General features: G+C 35.3%; 1 protein-coding gene across 1 annotated transcript in view; it reads right to left on the bottom strand.

Annotated features, from left to right (window-relative positions):
* The window catches only part of SLC5A12 (solute carrier family 5 member 12), a 50,484-nt gene that overhangs the window by 17,489 nt on the left and 14,249 nt on the right, over window positions 1-18,746 (bottom strand). Inside the window, exons 5-9 of the mRNA XM_008003868.3 lie at window positions 14,491-14,645; window positions 14,230-14,370; window positions 9,159-9,288; window positions 7,933-8,021; window positions 3,253-3,365 (exon numbers count right to left, since the gene is read on the bottom strand). Coding sequence (XP_008002059.1) covers window positions 3,253-3,365; window positions 7,933-8,021; window positions 9,159-9,288; window positions 14,230-14,370; window positions 14,491-14,645 — 628 coding nt within the window. The remainder of the gene's footprint in view (window positions 1-3,252; window positions 3,366-7,932; window positions 8,022-9,158; window positions 9,289-14,229; window positions 14,371-14,490; window positions 14,646-18,746) is intronic.

Here is an 18,746-nt window from a genome sequence, read left to right as displayed (position 1 = left end):
TTATTCAATCTTATTGAATACCAACCATAGATTTGACACTGCACTAGATGCCAGTGCTATAAAGTTAGAACGTGATTCCTGTCTCTAACAGCTTTCACTGTAGAAAGGAACTACTTGTAAATTAATCCAACAACTATATGCATATACCCAAGAACAACATAGTACACAGCAAGTACTATGTATTTATCATTTTTATTTTATTTCAAATTCAGTACATGATATTTCCTATCAGGAACTTACTCTTAAAATGAAATCAGGCTAGCAACTTTTGAGGCTCTCTTTTCCAGCTTTTCAAATAGTGAATTATCATTAACAATGTGCATGTTAAAATAATTTGAGGGAAGTATGCAGAAGTTCACAATTTACTTTTAAATGTACCAAAAATATGATGGATTATTGGATGGATAGACAACTGGATGGATATGCTAAAAAGCAAGCTTAGGAAAATATTAATGGAGAATCTAGGCAATGTATACATGATAATTCACAATAAAATTTTTAAACTTGGCCAAATAATTTAATTTTTGTAATAAAATATAAGGAACATAACACAATAACATAATTTAAATCATTATTGTTAAGAAGTTTATATAGGGAGAATTCAAAGTAACATAGAGAAAAACTTGAATTCTTCAAGTATACAGAAGAAAAGGACAAAGTTATGAAAATAAGAGAAAAAGTGAAAGATATGGAAAACAACCTAAATTAGAAAACCAATTAAGCATAAAGGGATGGTAAAACTATTCATATTTGCAAGCAACAACCACACTTTCAATAAAATCAATTTGCATTTTAAGAATCAACGAGAGTTGAGTAAATGGTCAGATATATCATTTTCAAAACAAAAACAAACAAAAAATTACAGCTTTCCACAATGACAATAAATAGTTTAGAAGACATTATGTGGAAAGCATCTTACTCATAATATCAAGGAAAGGAGGAGGAGGAGGATGAACAAAAGAAGAAGAGAGAAGAGAAAGAAGAGAAGAGCGCGAGGGGGAGGAAGGAAGAGGAGCTGAAAGAGGAAGACATTAGTATAGTTAATACGTAAAATTTAAAAAATACAATACAGTTAAATAGAAAAAAATAAATTATATTGCTAGGTGGAAGACTGACAAAAATATCAGTTGTTTCCAAATATGTTTTCAGGTTTAATGCAATCCCATGGGATTGAGGAGTGGCAGTGGGGGGTTCAGATAGGTTCCATGGAATAAACGTTAAAGTCATTTTCAAAGAATAAATAGTAATGAATAGCCAATTTTTTTTTTGTAAAAATTACAATGGAAACATTTTTAATTTTTAAACTGAAAGAAAAATGAGAAATTGTTCTATCCTATATTTAAATAAAATACTATAAAGCTATAATATAAAACAAGATGGTTTAGTCCTGTAATTATAGAAAATAAGTATATACTATGAAATATATTCTTATAGATGAAAAAAATTTATGTTATATATTTTTATTAATGAAAATATGTTTAAAACAGGAATATTGGAAAAATAATGCTGGGGAAGTGAACTATATAAAAAAAAACTTAGTGGCTGGATGTGGTGGCTCACGCCTGTAATCCCAGCACTTTGGGAGGCTGAGGCGGGTGGATCATCTGAGGTCGGGAGTTCAAGACCAGCCTGACCAACATGGAGAAACCCCATCTCTACTAAAAAAAAAAAAAAAAATTAGCCAGGCGTGGTGGCGCATGCCTGTAATCCCAGCTACTCGGGAGGCTGAGGCAGGAGAATCGCTTGAACCCAGAAGGCGGAGGTTGCAGTGAGCTGAGATCATGCCATAGCACTCCAGCCTGAGCAATGAAAGTGAAACTCCGTCTTAAAAAAAAAAAAAAAAACAATTTAATTTATCATCTTAAATAATAAATCAAATAAGTAATTTAGATGTATTAAATATAAAATATAAAAGTACTTACAATCTAAAAGAAAATATAAACATAAGTTTTTAATGTAAGAAATTTATAAGCATAAAGAAATGATAAAATAATAAAAGAAATGATATATTTGATCAAACAAAATGAAATTTTCTGTACATGAAAAATATGTTTAAAAATAATTAAGCTGGTAGACATTCTACAACAAAGGACTTACTTCCTCTCTATGTAAAGAGATTTTGCAAACAATAAAATTTCTGCTGTCTCATCAACAAATATATAGAAAGCATAAATAATTTTTTTGCAAAAATATACAAATCATTACTATCTGAAAAATAATGGTCTATATTTCAAAAGATGTAAATTGAAGCAAAAATGTGATACCATTTTGTCCACTAACTTGGGCAATTTTAGAAAATACTAATATTAAGCACACAAAAAATGTATCAACACTCACTGCTGCCACATATAATTATTGATTCAATCCTGCTAGAACGAGATTTCATAATACATACCAAGAAAAATAGGTATAATTTTTTTTAACAATGTACATAAATTTTCCCAAATTACTTATATTTTCTGTTAGTAAATACATAATTTGTTTATACTTTAAAAAGTAAGCCTTGTGAAACTGCAATTTCTCTGGTAAGTGCTGAAGTGATTATAAACATAATATGCAATTGCATGATTAAGCAAGGAGCAATTATTCTTTGAGGGGGTTACTGGGAGTTTGGTAATAAAGAACAACCCTTCAGAAAAGAATTCGGCTTTTCTTTGTCAGGGTGACTGGCCATAGTGAGCACAACACATTCCCATGTAGAGAGACTAATATGACCATCACACAGTGTAATCAAGAGAGATTGATGTGATTAGTCTGCAGGGGCATCCAATCTTTTGGCCTCCCTGGGCCACACTGAAAGAAGGAGTTGCCTTGGAGTACATAGAAAGTACACAAACACTAATGATAGCTGATAAGATTTTAAGAATTGTAAAAATTACAAAAGATTTTAAAAATTACAAAAATATCCAGAATGCTTTAAGAAAGTTTACAAATTTGTGTTGGGCTCCATTAAAAGCCATCCTGGGCCGCATGTGGCCCACAGGCCATGGGTTGGATAAGCCTCCTTTAGAGTGTAGGGTAAGTACAGAAGAATATCTGAAAATAAAATTAGTTAAGGTAAACTAGCTAGTCATTCTTTCCTGATATGCTGCCGGATCTTTGGAAGTGTAAGAATCTATATGTGAGATTCTTCACATGTCTCACTGTGCATTTGTGTTTATAAGTGTGTCCTGAACAGCACATGCAGAATTTTGACATGTACCACACGTACATTTCATGATATGGAATAGAAGGTCCACCAGCTGTACCTACATAAGCCTTTACTGATCCAGGTGCTCAGCTTGTCGGAGAGATGGGGAAAACAGCTCTTGACAAAATCCTCAAAGGTCACTGTTGCCAAGGCATTGATGCTGGCAGCCACGGTGCTATAAGGAAAGAAAAGTGAGAACATGGTCTAAGCTACATAAGGCAGAACTACCAGCCTTCCCTCTTGTCCAGGGCAGAGAGATAAGGCAGGGCTCTAGGAAAACAGATGCAGACAGGTCTCTATCTTCTGAGACTCCATGGGAACTATATGGCCTCTTTACTCATCTTTCAAATCTTTTTCCATGCTATTGCTCTTAAATTTTTTCCATGAACTACAGTGAAGAAGCTAGGCTTTCATAATCTAACACCCACTAATTCCTCTTAACAAGAGGTTAAATGAACTAGCAGGCAGCACCAGAGGAAATATGTGTGTGTGTGTGTCTATGTGTATGTTCAGGTTGGAGTGGAAGCAGAGAGTAGTGACTACCCTAACCCAGGAATCAGTACAGCCTGCCACTCATTAATTATTCATTCATTTATTTATACATCGTTTTATTCATTCTGGGTATCAAGCATACAATGGTGAACCAGGAAGACATAGATCTTGCACTCTGACTGGGACACAAACATTTGACAACCAATTATTTACCTGCTTACAGTTGTGAAATTGTTGTGAAGGAAAACAGCAAGGTGCTATAAGAGCATACAGAAACCTAAATTGATATGTAGTTTGGAAAATTTTCCTTAGGAAGTGACAGATAGGCACTGGGAAGATCCATGCAAAATGGGAAAAAGATGTTGTAGGAAGAAGGAAAACTTACATATAAATGTCTCAACATAAAAAGGAGCTGTTACATTCAACAACCGAAAGCTACCAGCGTTGCTAGAATGATATTATAACAGTAAAAGAGAAAGTGGCAAGAGATAAGACTGGGAAGTGTCCACATATCAAAACTGCATAAAACCTCTGATGTTCCGTCTCTCACTTTCCAATCAGAGCTCAATCTTATTTGACCTAAAACTTGCTTAGGTGACACAGCACCTGAACATTGGGGTTTTCTTTGCAGAATGACATGAGACCTTCTTTAATTCCTCATACAGACCTGGAGTATTTTAGCTAGTGTAATAGATAAAATATTCAATTTAAGTGATGCAAAATCACAACTATGAAAAAAAATTCTGGAAAAGAAATAGGCCAATGAACAAAAGATGTCTAGGAATTTGTAACTTTTCCATTTATATTCATTAAAAATTATTCTGTTATCCTCCGGTGCTCACTTGAACACAAGATACAGCTATGACTTCTCTAAGTAATATATACAACAGTCCAAGACCCATATCTGAAAACTAAGTGCTTTGGGGGTACTATTCGTATTTTTCTAAGAATTAAAACATGATACGTGATCCCTGCCAGACTCCTCTTCTATCTGGAGCTCCATAAAAGTTAAATAAGGAGACAAGAGGATTAAATAAAAGGACTTTTTATGCTCCCAAAATCTTTGTCTTAATATACATCTTGTGAAAGTTTCCAATATCAAGGTTAATCTTTGAATCTTTTGGGTGGGAGAGAGCAGAAAGTTGAATTTGGCCCAGAAGGGTAAGGTTTGAAGAACCTTTGCAGGGTTGGGTTGGCAGTCAGGTGTATCCATATGTCAATTTTCAGATTCTACAGCTGCTTGCTACAAGATAGTGCAAATATTTTTTCCCCTATGTCTCAACCACTATCTCCCCATTCTATCCCTACTCCTGTCTTTTCCTTTCTCTGTCCCCACAGTCTCCCTGTGGTTGTGGCAGCAGTAATCTCTCTACACCACATGTTGTCCAGTGTGTTTCTTCCTTGAAAATTTGGGACTTAGAATAAAGGAATCAACATTCTTTTATGGGGGATTTATTCTGTTAACAGCCATATTTCTCCAGTCTGGAAAGAGTGAGCCTCAGAGTAAGAGGGCAAAAAATAAAGCATGTAGAGACAGAAGAAAAGACAGAGTGTGACCCTTACTGGTGTTTGAGTCTCTGGTGCTCATTATCTCTGTCCTTAGTGTCGTTGAGATCCTAGGACCAACACCCTAGGACACTGTCTCTGTGTGCTATTGATGCAAAATTCTAAAAACAGTATTAGTAAAAACAAGTCAGCAGTACACTAAATTAAAACCCTAAGGTAAAGTCATTATATAAATTCAAGGATATTGCTATTTTGGAAATCTGTCAACATAGTAACATGCTAAAAGTTTTGAAAGAGCAAAATTATATATCCATTTCAAAAATGCTGAAATTTTACCAAAATATACCACTGAGATAAACATCTTTTCTAAAGTTAGCATAAATATATGCATTTTATTCTTTTTAAATAAGTTATGCAAATATTCTCAAATATAAATAATACCTTTCAAACCAAAAGTCAATACCTTATTAAATTGTAAAATCAAAGAAATATTCCTTTTAGAGTACATAATAAAACAAGGATTTCTGTTATTACCTTGATTATTTATTACTGTTCTCAAAGCACAATTACATAAGAAAATAAACACAGAAGTATGCCTATTAAAAACAAAGAAAAAAAGTCAAGAGTATTTGCAGATATTTGATTACAATCAAACCCCAAAGAACCAACTAAAAATATTTTTTTAAAAACCCCTAGGTATCAGGAAAGTTCTATAAAATAAAATTAATTAGAGTATCAGCCTAATAGATAAATTATATTTTAAAGCACAGTCATCAAAATTATTGGTGTTGGCATAGCTAAAGACCAACAGATCAAAAGAATGTAAAAGATAATTAAGAAGAGGTATCAACTACAAAGAAGGATATAGAATGTAATAAAAGTAATATTTCAAGCCAGTGGTGAAAAATGGCCTATTTATTAAAGACAAATGGGACAACTTGGTTACTAGTTTACAAGGAAAATAAAGCAGGAACTTCACTTAATTTCTTATATCACATGTATAGTCTAGATAATTTAATAATGTTAATATTGAATAAAACCATAAGTATACTAGAATGGTGTCTAGTTGATTATTTACAATCATAGAATGGACAAACCTTTCTGAGAATGATGTTAACCCTGAAATCAGAATGTAAAACATTAATATAAATTAAAATCTTTATGTGCTCAAAAATGTCATTAATAAAGCAAATAAACAATGAACAAATGAGAAAAGCAGTCCTTAACCTGGGTCAATTGGCTACTTTTCTTATATATAAAGAGGAAAGCTCAAATCTTCCTGACAGAGAAGACCAAGTCTTCAATTTGTATATCACTCACTCCGTTGGTTTCAAACCTTCTAATGACTTCCTATTTCACTTGAAATGCAAACTCTACCATTTCATGAAGGCTCACCACAATCTGATTCTTGGTCATCTCTTCTAACTCATCTCCACCTGCTCTCCTCCCAGGGCCTTAGGTGCCAGTGTTTCCTCTGTTCTTCAAACACTCCATACAGTTTGTCTCCCCAGGGCTTTAGTATTTGCTTTTCCCCCTGACTGTAAATGTTCCTGCTTGTGCTCTTCACATAGCTGGCTTTTTTGCATCCTTTAGATTCCAACACAAGTATCACATATTCAGAAAGGAGTTCCTTAAAGAGCCTAACAAAATTAGGACCCTCAGACTTCACCTCTCTCAAGGATACATGCTGTTATTTCCTTTATACTGTTTGCTATTTTCAGACACAATCTTATTTATCTTTTTTACTCACATGGCCATCTGCCATGTCTGTTAGAAAGCAAACTCTGTATAAGCAAGGACAGTGCTTATGTCAGACTTGTTCTCTGCAATATCCCTGATGTCACCAACTGTGTCTGGTATAATATAAGCCTTCTAAAGTATTTGCCATAATAAAATGCATGAATGATTTTGTATTTAGAATAATGCCCTTATTTGAGAAATGGAAGTTATTAGCTGTCTGAGTGCGTTATTAAAGATGAGATGAATGGAATGCAAAGAATAGATGTGCAGAATATATTGCCATGCATTGCTTAATGGCAAGGCTATACTCTGAGAAAATGCATTGTTAGGTGATTTCATCATTGTGCAAACATCATAATGTGCTTACATAAGCCTAGATGGCATTGTCTGCTATACACCTATGGTATAGCCTACTGCTCCCAGGTTGCAAACCTGTACAGAATGTTACTGTCCTCAATACTGTAGGCAATTGTAATACAATTGCAAAGCATTTGTGTACTTAAACATAGAAAAGGTATGATAAAATGAGGTATTAAAATATAGGGCCATCATCATATATGCAGTCCATCGTTGACTGAAACATCATGTGGTACATGACTATATATATTGCAGCTGAATGAATAAGATGAGCCAGCAGAGTGAGCTGCTTTATGTAAAGGTGATGTGAAAGTGTGGGATCAGTTAGCATCAGACAAGGTAGGATAATGAGCATAAAAATCTTGAGTAGGGACAGATCAAGGCTTACATCCAGCCCCTGCAGTTTACTAACTCACCACAGGTAATTTTTCTATCTGGCTAAATCTCATTTTCCTTATCTGTATACTGATGATGAGTGAAGTTCTAGCCTCATATGTTGTGTGCCAATTAACAAACAAATACAAATAAAACATTAAGAAGTCAGTTTACACACAGTGAGTGCTTGCTGAATACTGTCGATCACTACACCATCATCCTCGTCATCCTTTCCATCATCATCATCATCAGACTGTTGTTGATATACGAACCTCAGAGTTCCACTGAAGGCACAAGCCACAAAAAGTCCTGGCAGTCCTGGCATTGTGGCAAATATCTCCATGACAAAGTATGGCATCAACTGAAGAGGAGGCAAAAAATAAAAAAACACAATGAAGAAAGAAAGAAAAGAAAAGAGAGAAAAAATAGGATTAGCGGTCTTCTCATTAGTGTTTGAAATGTGGGAAAATAGCTTTTGAGCAAAAGGAGGCAGGAAGTTTATTTTCCTTGTTTTCAATATATGCCATTTTCTTTCCTGTTTATCCTGAATGTTAGCAACTAAGCCCTAAAATCAAACCCATAAAAGAAGTCTTCAGGGAATCTAGATATGATGTTCTACTCTACATCCAGGTTTGTGGCAGAGGGGTCCCTCTTTCACAGAGCAGGACAGTTAAATACATATAGAGAGGGAAGGCAAATGATTGCTTCTCGTGAGCATATTCTCCATAAATAAAGTTTTCAACACCATGTTTACTGTACTATATCAGCACAATATTTAAATTATGCTTAGAAGACATGAAAAGAGGCAGGCATTGTGGAAATAAGGGTCATTGTCTTCAATCTGAGGTTCCTTAATCAACTGTGAAACCTGTAGGAAGAGTCCAAAGGCAGCAGCAACATCCAAAGCCATGGTTCAAGCCTGCATTCCACTCTATCCAACCTTGCTATGCTACCAGGCCTTGTCTTCAGAAACAAGGTGAGGTGCCCTCTTGTTTTTTTTTTTTTTTTAGATGGAGTCTCACTCTTGTCGCCCAGGCTGAAGTGCAGTGGCGCCATCTCAGCTCACTGCAACCTCTGCCTCCCAGATACAAGCAATTCTCCTGCCTTAGCCTCTTGAGTAGCTGGGATTACAGGCGGCCACCGCCATGCCCGACTAATTTTTGTACTTTTAGTAGGGACGGGGTTTCGCCATGTTGGCCAGGCTGGTCTCAAACTCCTGACCTCAGGTGATCTGCCTGCCTCAGCCTCCCCAAGTGCTGGGATTACAGGTGTGAACCACCGCGCCTGGCCAAGGTGCCCTCTTTTTTACATTCTCATTCCCCTATATTTGAACCTGGTAGATGCAGATATCACCAAAGAGAAGAAAGAAGCCAACTTCTTGGGGTTTGAGAAATAGTGAGCAGTTCAGGCAGAAAAAGAGAAAAGCCAACATTACCCAACAATGACCAGAAGCATGCTCATTCCAGACATTCCCCACTGTCCTCAAGAAAACCCATACCTGGTCTGGTGCTGAGATAATGCCTGAAGTCCAAGGGTCACAGTCTTTGAAGTGAGAGTACATGATTAAGCCAGAGAAGACAGCACACACCAGAATGATCCAGAGACCCAGCAAGTTAAAATACAAGGCACTAGAAAAGAGCACATAGGTCTATTGGTAGCCTGCATACCATATCATGGTGTGGTGATGTCATTATCAAGTACTCAAGGTAAAGGATTTTGGACCTTTTTGCTAGTAAAATAAAATTATACAGCCTTTAAGAATCACTACACTTTATACTTTTGCTATTTTTTTCTTTTTTTTTTGCTTGAGAACATTACATTTTTAGACTCATTACCAAATTTAAATAAAGTAAGATTTTTAAGTGAATTTTCCTTTGAAATCAGGAGTTTTCTGCAAAGTCTTAATATATGTGGTATGAGATCTATTCTCTTGGATTAAATTTCACATACCAATCACTCATATTATATAACTTCAAGTGATTTTCCCCCTACTCAATTCATAAAACTGTCAAAAAGGCAACTTATATTTTTAACATCTTTTTCCAGAGGGATAATGAGCTAATACAGAAATAGATAAGTGTTGGAAATATTCACTTTGGAGATTAATGCAGATAAAAGTTAGAGTTAGTTTTTTAAAAAGACAACAGAAAGTACGAAAAACTTAGGATCATCTTACCCATATTATGTGGTGCAATTCATTTTATTTTAAAACGCACAGATACGCCTAATTCCAGCCTGGGTGCTTTTGTAGTATCCTACAGTTATGTTGTATTCATTACTGTCCTTTGAAAGTCGAAATTTTACTAATTTCCTCAATTCCAGAGAGGACATGAAAGTAGGCGGGCCTTACCTTGGCCTGAGAGAATAAACAAACTCACTGTGGAGATGGCCACAGGGGGCCAAGAGAGCAACGCTGAACATTGTCTAAGATCTAGTCACTGTTTGAAGGGAATCATATTTAAATGTAAGGACATACGTTTATTTCAAAGTCCTCTAAAACCTATACTGTATAGGTGTACTTGACTTTTAGAAGACCCTTCAATCAAAGTCCACATTTATAAGGCAAATACGCCAGATAATTATCCCATTTAGAGGAGTTTCCACTTCACAGTTTAAAAGAAGTTTTTATCTCAAAGGCTACTTCCTTGAAAGTATTTTGCCAATGCAATGATTTTTATGTGTGTGTTTGTTTTTCTTGCTGGGCTTTGGGAATACAATTGCTACATAAAATGAGCAATACCGATAACTGCTTTAGTTGTACTCTGGCTGTCTCCAACCTTCAGGCCAACTCTATTCAAGCCTTTGCTCTGGCCGGCTAGAGAGGCTTTCCTGTTCATCCTTGTTTGTAACAGTCACTTCCTGCTCTCTTGTCAGTTTCTACTCCTTATGATCTGAAATTCTATATTTATTCATGTGTTATTGTTTTGTGTTCCCAGAGCACTGAACAATTTCAGCATATAACAAATATAAAATTATTTTTTTGGTAAGAAATGATGAAATGATTGAAGAAATTAATGGTAGAAATTCATTACTACATAATTACATTTTTTACACTGTTTCTTTTTAAAATATACCATTGGACTTAGAGTTAAAAGTCTTTACCCTTAACAAGTATGTGACTTTAGGCAAGTCACATAACACTCTGAGTCAGTTATATCATCTGTAAAAAGAATGTAACTGCCTTACTTTTTATTATAGGATTATGAGGATTTAATGAGTTACACTCTATAAAAATATGTGGAAGTTATATAGCCATCCAGAGGACAGTCATATATTATCCAAAACAATCTTACAAGTTTATCGGTCAACTATGCAAAATGAGAAACCAGTGGCAATAGAACATTAAAGTCGTTGTATTTTTAATTTGTTTACCATTTGAAATGGACGTTGGTTCTATACAGGGTTAATTCTTGTGTTTGTAAAATAGGCTTTTTCACTGATCCATTCAAAAAGCATTTACTGGGCAACTGTCTGTACCAGGCCCTGTTCTAGGTACTGTGGCTATAGCAAGAAGCAATGCAAAACCCAACCTCGTGGAGATTACATTTTGGGATTAGAAGCAGGTAATGAACACTGAAAATAAATAAATACATACATAAATAAGATAAGATAATTTTAGATCTGATAGAGATAAGGGGAAAATAAACTAAGGAAATGGAAATGGAAAAGCAACTGTGTGTAGATGTGCTCATCGTAACTGGGAGATGAGACATGATACCCTACATCAACTTCTACCCTCACAGCACCATTTGCTACCAGCAGACCTGAAAGATAAACAAGGGTTTAGAAACACAAACAGTTAACTTCCAGGAAGCACATGTAACTGTCTTGGTAAGTGATACTATTTCTAGGTGCAAGGAAGATTTGGCTTTAGATTAAGTTGTCTTTGGTGAATAATCACATTTCTGGTCATGAAACCAAATGCATGTATATGAGCCACTCTTGATTCTAACCCATGCCCACCTTCAGTGTGAACTTTATGGATCTATTTCTACCTACCTACATTGCAGGATTAATTTTCCTCAAGTACCAGAGATTTTTCGAAGCCCCATGGAATGTCTTAATTACATTAGGCTCTCAGATAATAGAACAAAAGCAAAACATCTCATCGGCATCTGCAGAGCCTCCTAGGTGACAGTCAGTCAGCAGCTGGCTCTGAGTGGCTTCCAGATGCCCCTGGGTGCCCTCAAGGCTCCAACTATGTGACAGATGGGAGCCCTCACCATTCCCCCACCACAGCAATCTCCCCTGCAGCTCTGTGCACTGCAACTGTACCGAACATCTGAACTGATTTCTCTCTCCTGAATTTTATTAACCCTGTCACCTTAGATTCTCTCAGGGATCCCTTTTCTAAAGCGAATTTTTATGTTTCGTCTTTCATTATTCTCACAAAATCACTATCACAGTCCTAGTCCCTTCGTGGGAGTCAGCATGAGTGGAACCAGGAATGGCAGTCCTGAATGTTAGAAAATTATGTACATTTGTTAGGAAATTGTGTACATTTCTTTCTTCATGAGTATGCCTCCTTTTCTGCCAGCTTTCATACTCACTAAATACTAGTACAACAAATTCCAATTTCCAGGTAACTGTAGGAATGGGATTGTATTTATTTTTCTTGAATTAAACTACTTTACTAAACGAGGTTTCTAAGATTTATATACAGAAATATGTGTGTGTGTACACATTTTGATTGATTACAGCTATATAATTGTATTACTTGGTCTATCTTGTTGGAAATGTCCTAGTTAGATAATCATAAGTTCATTGATGGCTTCTGATTAGTTAGCCTTAATTTTCATTTACATATATATATGAGTGTGTACACACACACACTCACATATATATGCCCATCCATACATGTGTGTGTCCCTGTGTAATACATACACACAAGTATGACCTTCTCAAGGCATTACTTTGTTTACTAAGCGATAAACATTTAATAAGCACAAAGCATTGTTCTTGGTCTTGTGGGGAAAAATGATTAAAAAGACACATTTCCTAACTTTCAGGTATTAACATAGAGAAATTAGGCATATTCACAAAAGAAAATAATACAAACTCATAATAGTTTTAAAAACTAGATATAACAAAGAATTATTATTTATTTTACCAAAGGATTCTTCTCTTTACAGGTATAGCCAACTATAATTTATTTTAGAGCAGAATTTTAAATGAATCTTTCAGATTAAGTCACATGCATTTGCAATAACACAGCTATTTGATAAAGAGATGACCACATGTGTGGAGGGTTTGTTAAAATATTATTTATTGTAATAAGATTTGAATATGTTACCAGTGAATTGATGGAACACCCGATAATGCTTTTATTTCCTTATTCTGAGAGCTGTGAAATATTACATTACAGTTCTCCTTTTGGAATTCAGCTTACAAAATGGTTGAATCATTTCCAGGCAATTTTATATTTTATTTAGTGAACAAAAGAAACTGTGCATTGAAAGCATTTTAAAATCACTTGGGGAAATATTCATAGTGACTGTTTCTCTAAGAAAAGTTTAGAGTATCATGGTTAGGCTGGGGAGGTTGAAACCTTGGGAAGCAGCACTGAAGATGAAGAATCATTTTGGATGCAGTTTTGGCTTATTTCTGCCAGTTTTGTGAAAGTGTATATAACTTTGGTCTCTATTTTGGAGCATGGTTAGCTTGCAGGGCTTGGAAAACGCTTGATGCTTGTGCCTCTGCTTGTATCCTTCAGAGCAAGCAGACCAGGAAAGAGTCAGAGCAGCTGAAGTTCCACTGTGGCTTGCTACATTACCCTTTGTTTTCTTATTTTTTTAACCTCTCCTTGGAAGCTTTAAGAGTACAAACATCTGTTAAGTGGGCTTAACCTTTGCAAATATAAATGAAGCTTAACTTGGGCTTTTTCTGGTAAATGCCTATATCAAACAAAAAAAATGAAACTTAATGCTAACCACTCAGAAACCACCAACTAACTTACAGATATCTAACTAAGAAATTTCCAATCGGATAGACCAAGTAAGACAACTGTACAGATGTAACCAATCAAATATTTCCTTCACTTTACTTCCATGTTTAACCTATAATTTTTCCCCTTGTGTTCCCTCAATGGAGGCCTTGAGCCACTTCTATTTGATAACTGCCTAATTCATAAATCACTGTTCACTCAAATCAACTCTTTAAAAATTTAATTGTGCCTCAGTTTACCTTTTAACCCATGAAAAGAAAAATAATAGTTGAAGAGACCACATGCTAAATCAAGTGAGGAGGAAATGTGAGCTATTTACCTTTGCATTGCCACCCACAGTACCTAATTTAATCTAGTAATTTCTCAATAAATGGAGGCAGCAAATAATTGTGAGAAAAGACAAATCAACTTCAGTTCATACCCCTTCTCAGCCACTTCCTGCTGAGATGACAGTAGTAACGCTTGGCTCAAAAAGTTGAAAGAGTTAAGTGAGTCTCTCTGCCTCTCTCTTACACACACATACACACACACACACACACACACCCCCAAGAGGAAGTATTAATATATAATAAGTACCAAATAAGGTAAGATAAAACATTAAAATTTGTCTTTACTGAGAACTTACAGCTTAGCATGCTTTTCTGTTTTGCAAGAGATGCATCGCTGAATAGTTGATTGATTGACCCCATAGATTCCGAGCCATGTAAAAGTTCCTCCCACTGTGATAGTCCAAAAAGTGTGTCGCCTGAGAGGATCTACATCAAAGCTATGAGACAGACAGAAATGAGTAAACAAAGATATTCATTTGATGCCCAAGATATTATTTTAGGTGACAAGGTCATGTACTAAATCTTTGTAAAGTATGAAAAAATTGCATTGGACATACTCAAATATATGTAGTCGAGATCCATTTGTTGATTGCTCTAATACATTGTGGAATCCCCCAGCATGAGTTGATCCTTGAATGAGAACCGTTAAGAAGCCCACAAACATGACAACCATCTGAAATGCATCTGTCCACACCACTGCTTTTAATCCTCCCTGAAATAGAGAGAATGTTTGAGTCCTTGAAAACAAATCCTGTAACTCTTCTGACTCTGCAAAGCCTCTCTGCTAATACATGCATGCATTCTTTTATTTATTCAGCATCAGCCACTGAGCATCTTTTATGTGCCCAGTACCGTGTTAAGCATGAGAATAAAATGAAAAGTGAGACAGACCCCTTAACTTTATAAATGACGAGTTGATGGGTGCAGCACACCAACATGGCACAAGTATACATATGTAACAAACCTGCACGTTATGCACATGTACCCTACAACTTAAAGTATAATAATAATAAATAAATTAAAAATATATATATATATATAAAGTTTATAATCTAATGGGAGAAGCAGATGTTAGACAACAAGATAGTGATTTACTTAAAAATGTGGAAAGTGCAACTAAGAAAGACAGGTTACTATAGGAGCATAAAACAGGGAGCCCTGACCTGGTATTGAGGAAATGATGTTCAAGCTAATTTCTGAAGAATGAGTAGGAATTTACCAACTACAGAGGACAAAGAGAAGAGGGAACCAGCATGTGTGAAGAAGCACAGCTCCCTGAGGAAATACAAGACAACTGGAAGATGTTGGTCAAAAGTGTGAAACACCCAAAGAGGAATTTGCTCTTTGGGTGAATTTGCTATAGGCCTGGCCACACAGACTTTGATGAGGACACTTAAATGATTTCTCAGGAGCATAAGAAAGCATTAACAAGAGTTATATGATGAGAGATTTTGTTTCACAGCAGTTTCATTGGTGATTGTGTGGAGAATCAACTGCAGGAAAAGAAAAGGAGTTGAGAGACCATCTCAGTTTATTTCAGTAGTCCATGCCCAATATGATTGGCAGATAGAGGTAAGGTAGAGATGAAAAGAAGTGGATGGACTTAAAAGCTATTTTGGAGGTAAAATCAACATAACTCATGATTATAACTCATTGAATACAGGTGATAAAGAAGTAAAGGAATGGAGACTAACCAATAGGGTCTAGCTTGCACAACTAGAGACACTGTTTGTAAAATTAGTCACAGGGAATATATTTTGGGAAACTGAGATGGTAGAATATCAAACAAAGAACTAGGAAGGAATGATATATTCCAGACATTCATGGAGGAATGAGTTTTAAGAGCTACAGAATGGTCAAATGGTGAGGTAAGCAGAACAGAGGTCCAGGAGGATGAATCTAATAGCAAAATCTAGGATACAATGATTAGGTAAGGGGTTAGAGCAGTAGTTATGAAATCCATCCCAGCTCCCCTTGAGAGTCACTTGAGGAAGGCAAAAGGAAAAATAAATAATTAAATAACATTTAAGCCCTATCCCCAGGGGTTGTGAATTAATTAAGGTCTGGATTGGGGTCTGGTCCTCAGTGTCTTTTGAAAGCTCCCTCGTCGACTCTAATGTAGAATTACTGTTGGGAACCTTTGGGCAAGAAGAAGGAAGGAAAAAGAGAGGGTGTTGTAGTATTGCAGGTATAGAAGCCCTTAGGACCATGATCTATGTGGGATGAGCAAGTGGGGAAAGATGAAATAAAGTGAGGTATCAGTAAGTGCTTGGGAAATGAATGAGCTCTGTGAAAATGAAATGACGTGGTATTTTTAACATTGAAAAACAGAATTATCATCTCTGGTTACTCCTCCAGAGTGTCAGGAACTTTAGTGAAAAGATGACAGGCTTCATCTTCATCTTGAGATGAAAGAAGACATTGGGGTTGCCCCATCACTTCTTTTGTAATTAAAATTGAAATTCAATTTTAAAAATAGACATTAAAGTACCTGCCAAAGACATTGTATTTATGTATTTTGTTCACACATGGTTTGAGAAATAATAAATTTCTTACCTCTTACCTCCTAGGTAGCACTAGCTTAATTTTCTTAAATCCATTAAGCCTTCCAAACCCAAATCTCAACATAAGATTTTAGTGCTATGAAGACAAAATGGCAAAGGCCTCTGTTTTCAGAGGATACTTGGCATTGGTTGTGCAGAAATCTGCATAAACTTGGCATAAGGCAAGAGAACAAACCACTTTATCAGATATTAATCAAAAGGCACATTATAGACACCATGAAGACTTGTCTGACTTCTTCATATAGCAAGAGTCCTCACCTCCTTTCACTCACACACACACACACACACACACACTTATCTTCTTTAATACTGATGGTACCTTGTGTGTCACCTACATATTTAATCAAACTGCCTTGTTTGGGGCCTAATGTTTGCCCTACTAAACTACGGAACCCTGGATGGCAACTAACACTTTCTCTTTCACTGGTTACTTTAAATATTTTATACATCCACAGGCTTAGCACAGTAAAGAGACTGCACTATGAGCAAAGGTGAAGCCTCTAATTTGACAAGAGAGAAGAACAGAGGTGTGGTACAGAGGTTATATGGGTAGATTGGATTCACAGAATGAAAGATTTTTAACACCAGGCTAAGGAGCTTGTAATTTATCTTGTGAACAATAGGAAGTAAGGAAAGAATTAGATCAGTAAAGTGGCACGAAGAAATGAATATTTTAAGAAGATTAATCTGACAGAGGTATGTGGGGTGTGGGAGCAAGAAGAGACTGGAAGCATAAAACCAGTTAGAAGGTAGTAAATTTAGTTCATTTTAGTTTATTGTGATTATAAAAATATCTGGATGTGTTTCTGATGTCATGCTTTTTGGTTTCTATGTGTCCTACTTTGGCTATGCTTGTTTTCCTCTTTTTTCTCTTGCTTTGATGAATTGAGGGTTGCTTTTTCAAACTCCATTTTTCTTAACTTTGACTATTTTATGTAAATGGGCTCCCTTGAAATTTTGCCATGCATTTTAAATGTAGAGTCAATATTTAAGCAATGCCGTAATCTCCAGAAATTCAAGGATGATAAAACATTTAAGTCTGAGTATTCCCTTCCTGATTTACATGCTATTGTTATATAGTTTGGGGGCAATTCTTTTTTCTTAATTTCAAAGTGGCATATAATTATAATTATGAACGTAATTATTGATATGTTTTATATTTTAAATTGTACAATAATATAAAACATTTAATAATATATAAATTATAACATAATGATTATCATTTAGTACCAAAAATAGTTTAACTAGACTGATTAAATGTTTACTATTTTATATTCTTATCAATTCTTCTGTTTAAAACTGTCATATTTTAATGTTTTCCCTTTCTCCCACAGTATCTCCTCTAGATTTTTCTTTAGGGAAGATCTGTAAGGGCTAAATTCTCTTTGGTTGTTGACACTCAACTCCTGAAAGATAGTTTTGTCAAAAACACAATTATGACTGGGTCTGGAATAGTTTTTCCTCAATGCTTTGAATATATTATTCCACTGCTTCTGGTTTCCATTGTTGTTGCTAAGTGTCCCTCTTTAAGTATCTCTTTCTCTTTCTTCTGGCTCTTTTTCAGGTCCTCCATTTGTATTTGCCATTCTACAGTTTCACTAATGTATCTAGATATAAACTTATTCTTTTGCTTTCTGCTTTAAGGTTACACTTTCTAAATCTATATGTACTTATATTTTATCATATCTGAAAAATTACAAGCCATAATTTTTTGAAACACTACCTCACCTCCATTATCTTTGTACGCTCCTCTGAGACTCCAATTGGACATGAATTTTGTCCACCATATGTCTCCATTTCTATTTTACATTTTTTATCTTCTTGTCTCTCTGTTATTCTTTAGGTTATTTCTTTGGATAGAATTTGGATAGAGTTTCCATCATACTGATTGTTTCTTCAAATATATTTGCTCTTTATAATAATAATTATATCGTGTGGTCAGTCATTCCTGATGCTTATTCATCTTTGAAATTACATTCTTTATTTATTTAAGCTGTTTATGCATATCTATTCTTTTATTCAATATCTTTTAATACCAAAATATTTTGTTCTCGAGAGGCTAAATCTTGTTTATTGCTTTGCTGATCCTCACTCACAGTAAATTTCTATTTTGTATTTTTTATGATATTTTGTTAAAGTTATCGTTAGATCTTTATCTGTGTGTAAATATCTTATAGTCTTAAGTTGGATTATTCCTACAGAGAGGATTTGCACTTTTTCCTTGAAAAATTTGAAGTGCATCACTGAAG

Source organism: Chlorocebus sabaeus, chromosome 1 (assembly GCF_047675955.1).
Source record: "Chlorocebus sabaeus isolate Y175 chromosome 1, mChlSab1.0.hap1, whole genome shotgun sequence".
Taxonomy (NCBI): Eukaryota; Metazoa; Chordata; class Mammalia; order Primates; family Cercopithecidae; genus Chlorocebus; species Chlorocebus sabaeus.
Note: the sequence above shows the minus strand (reverse complement) of the source record. Positions and strands in the feature narration are given on the sequence as shown.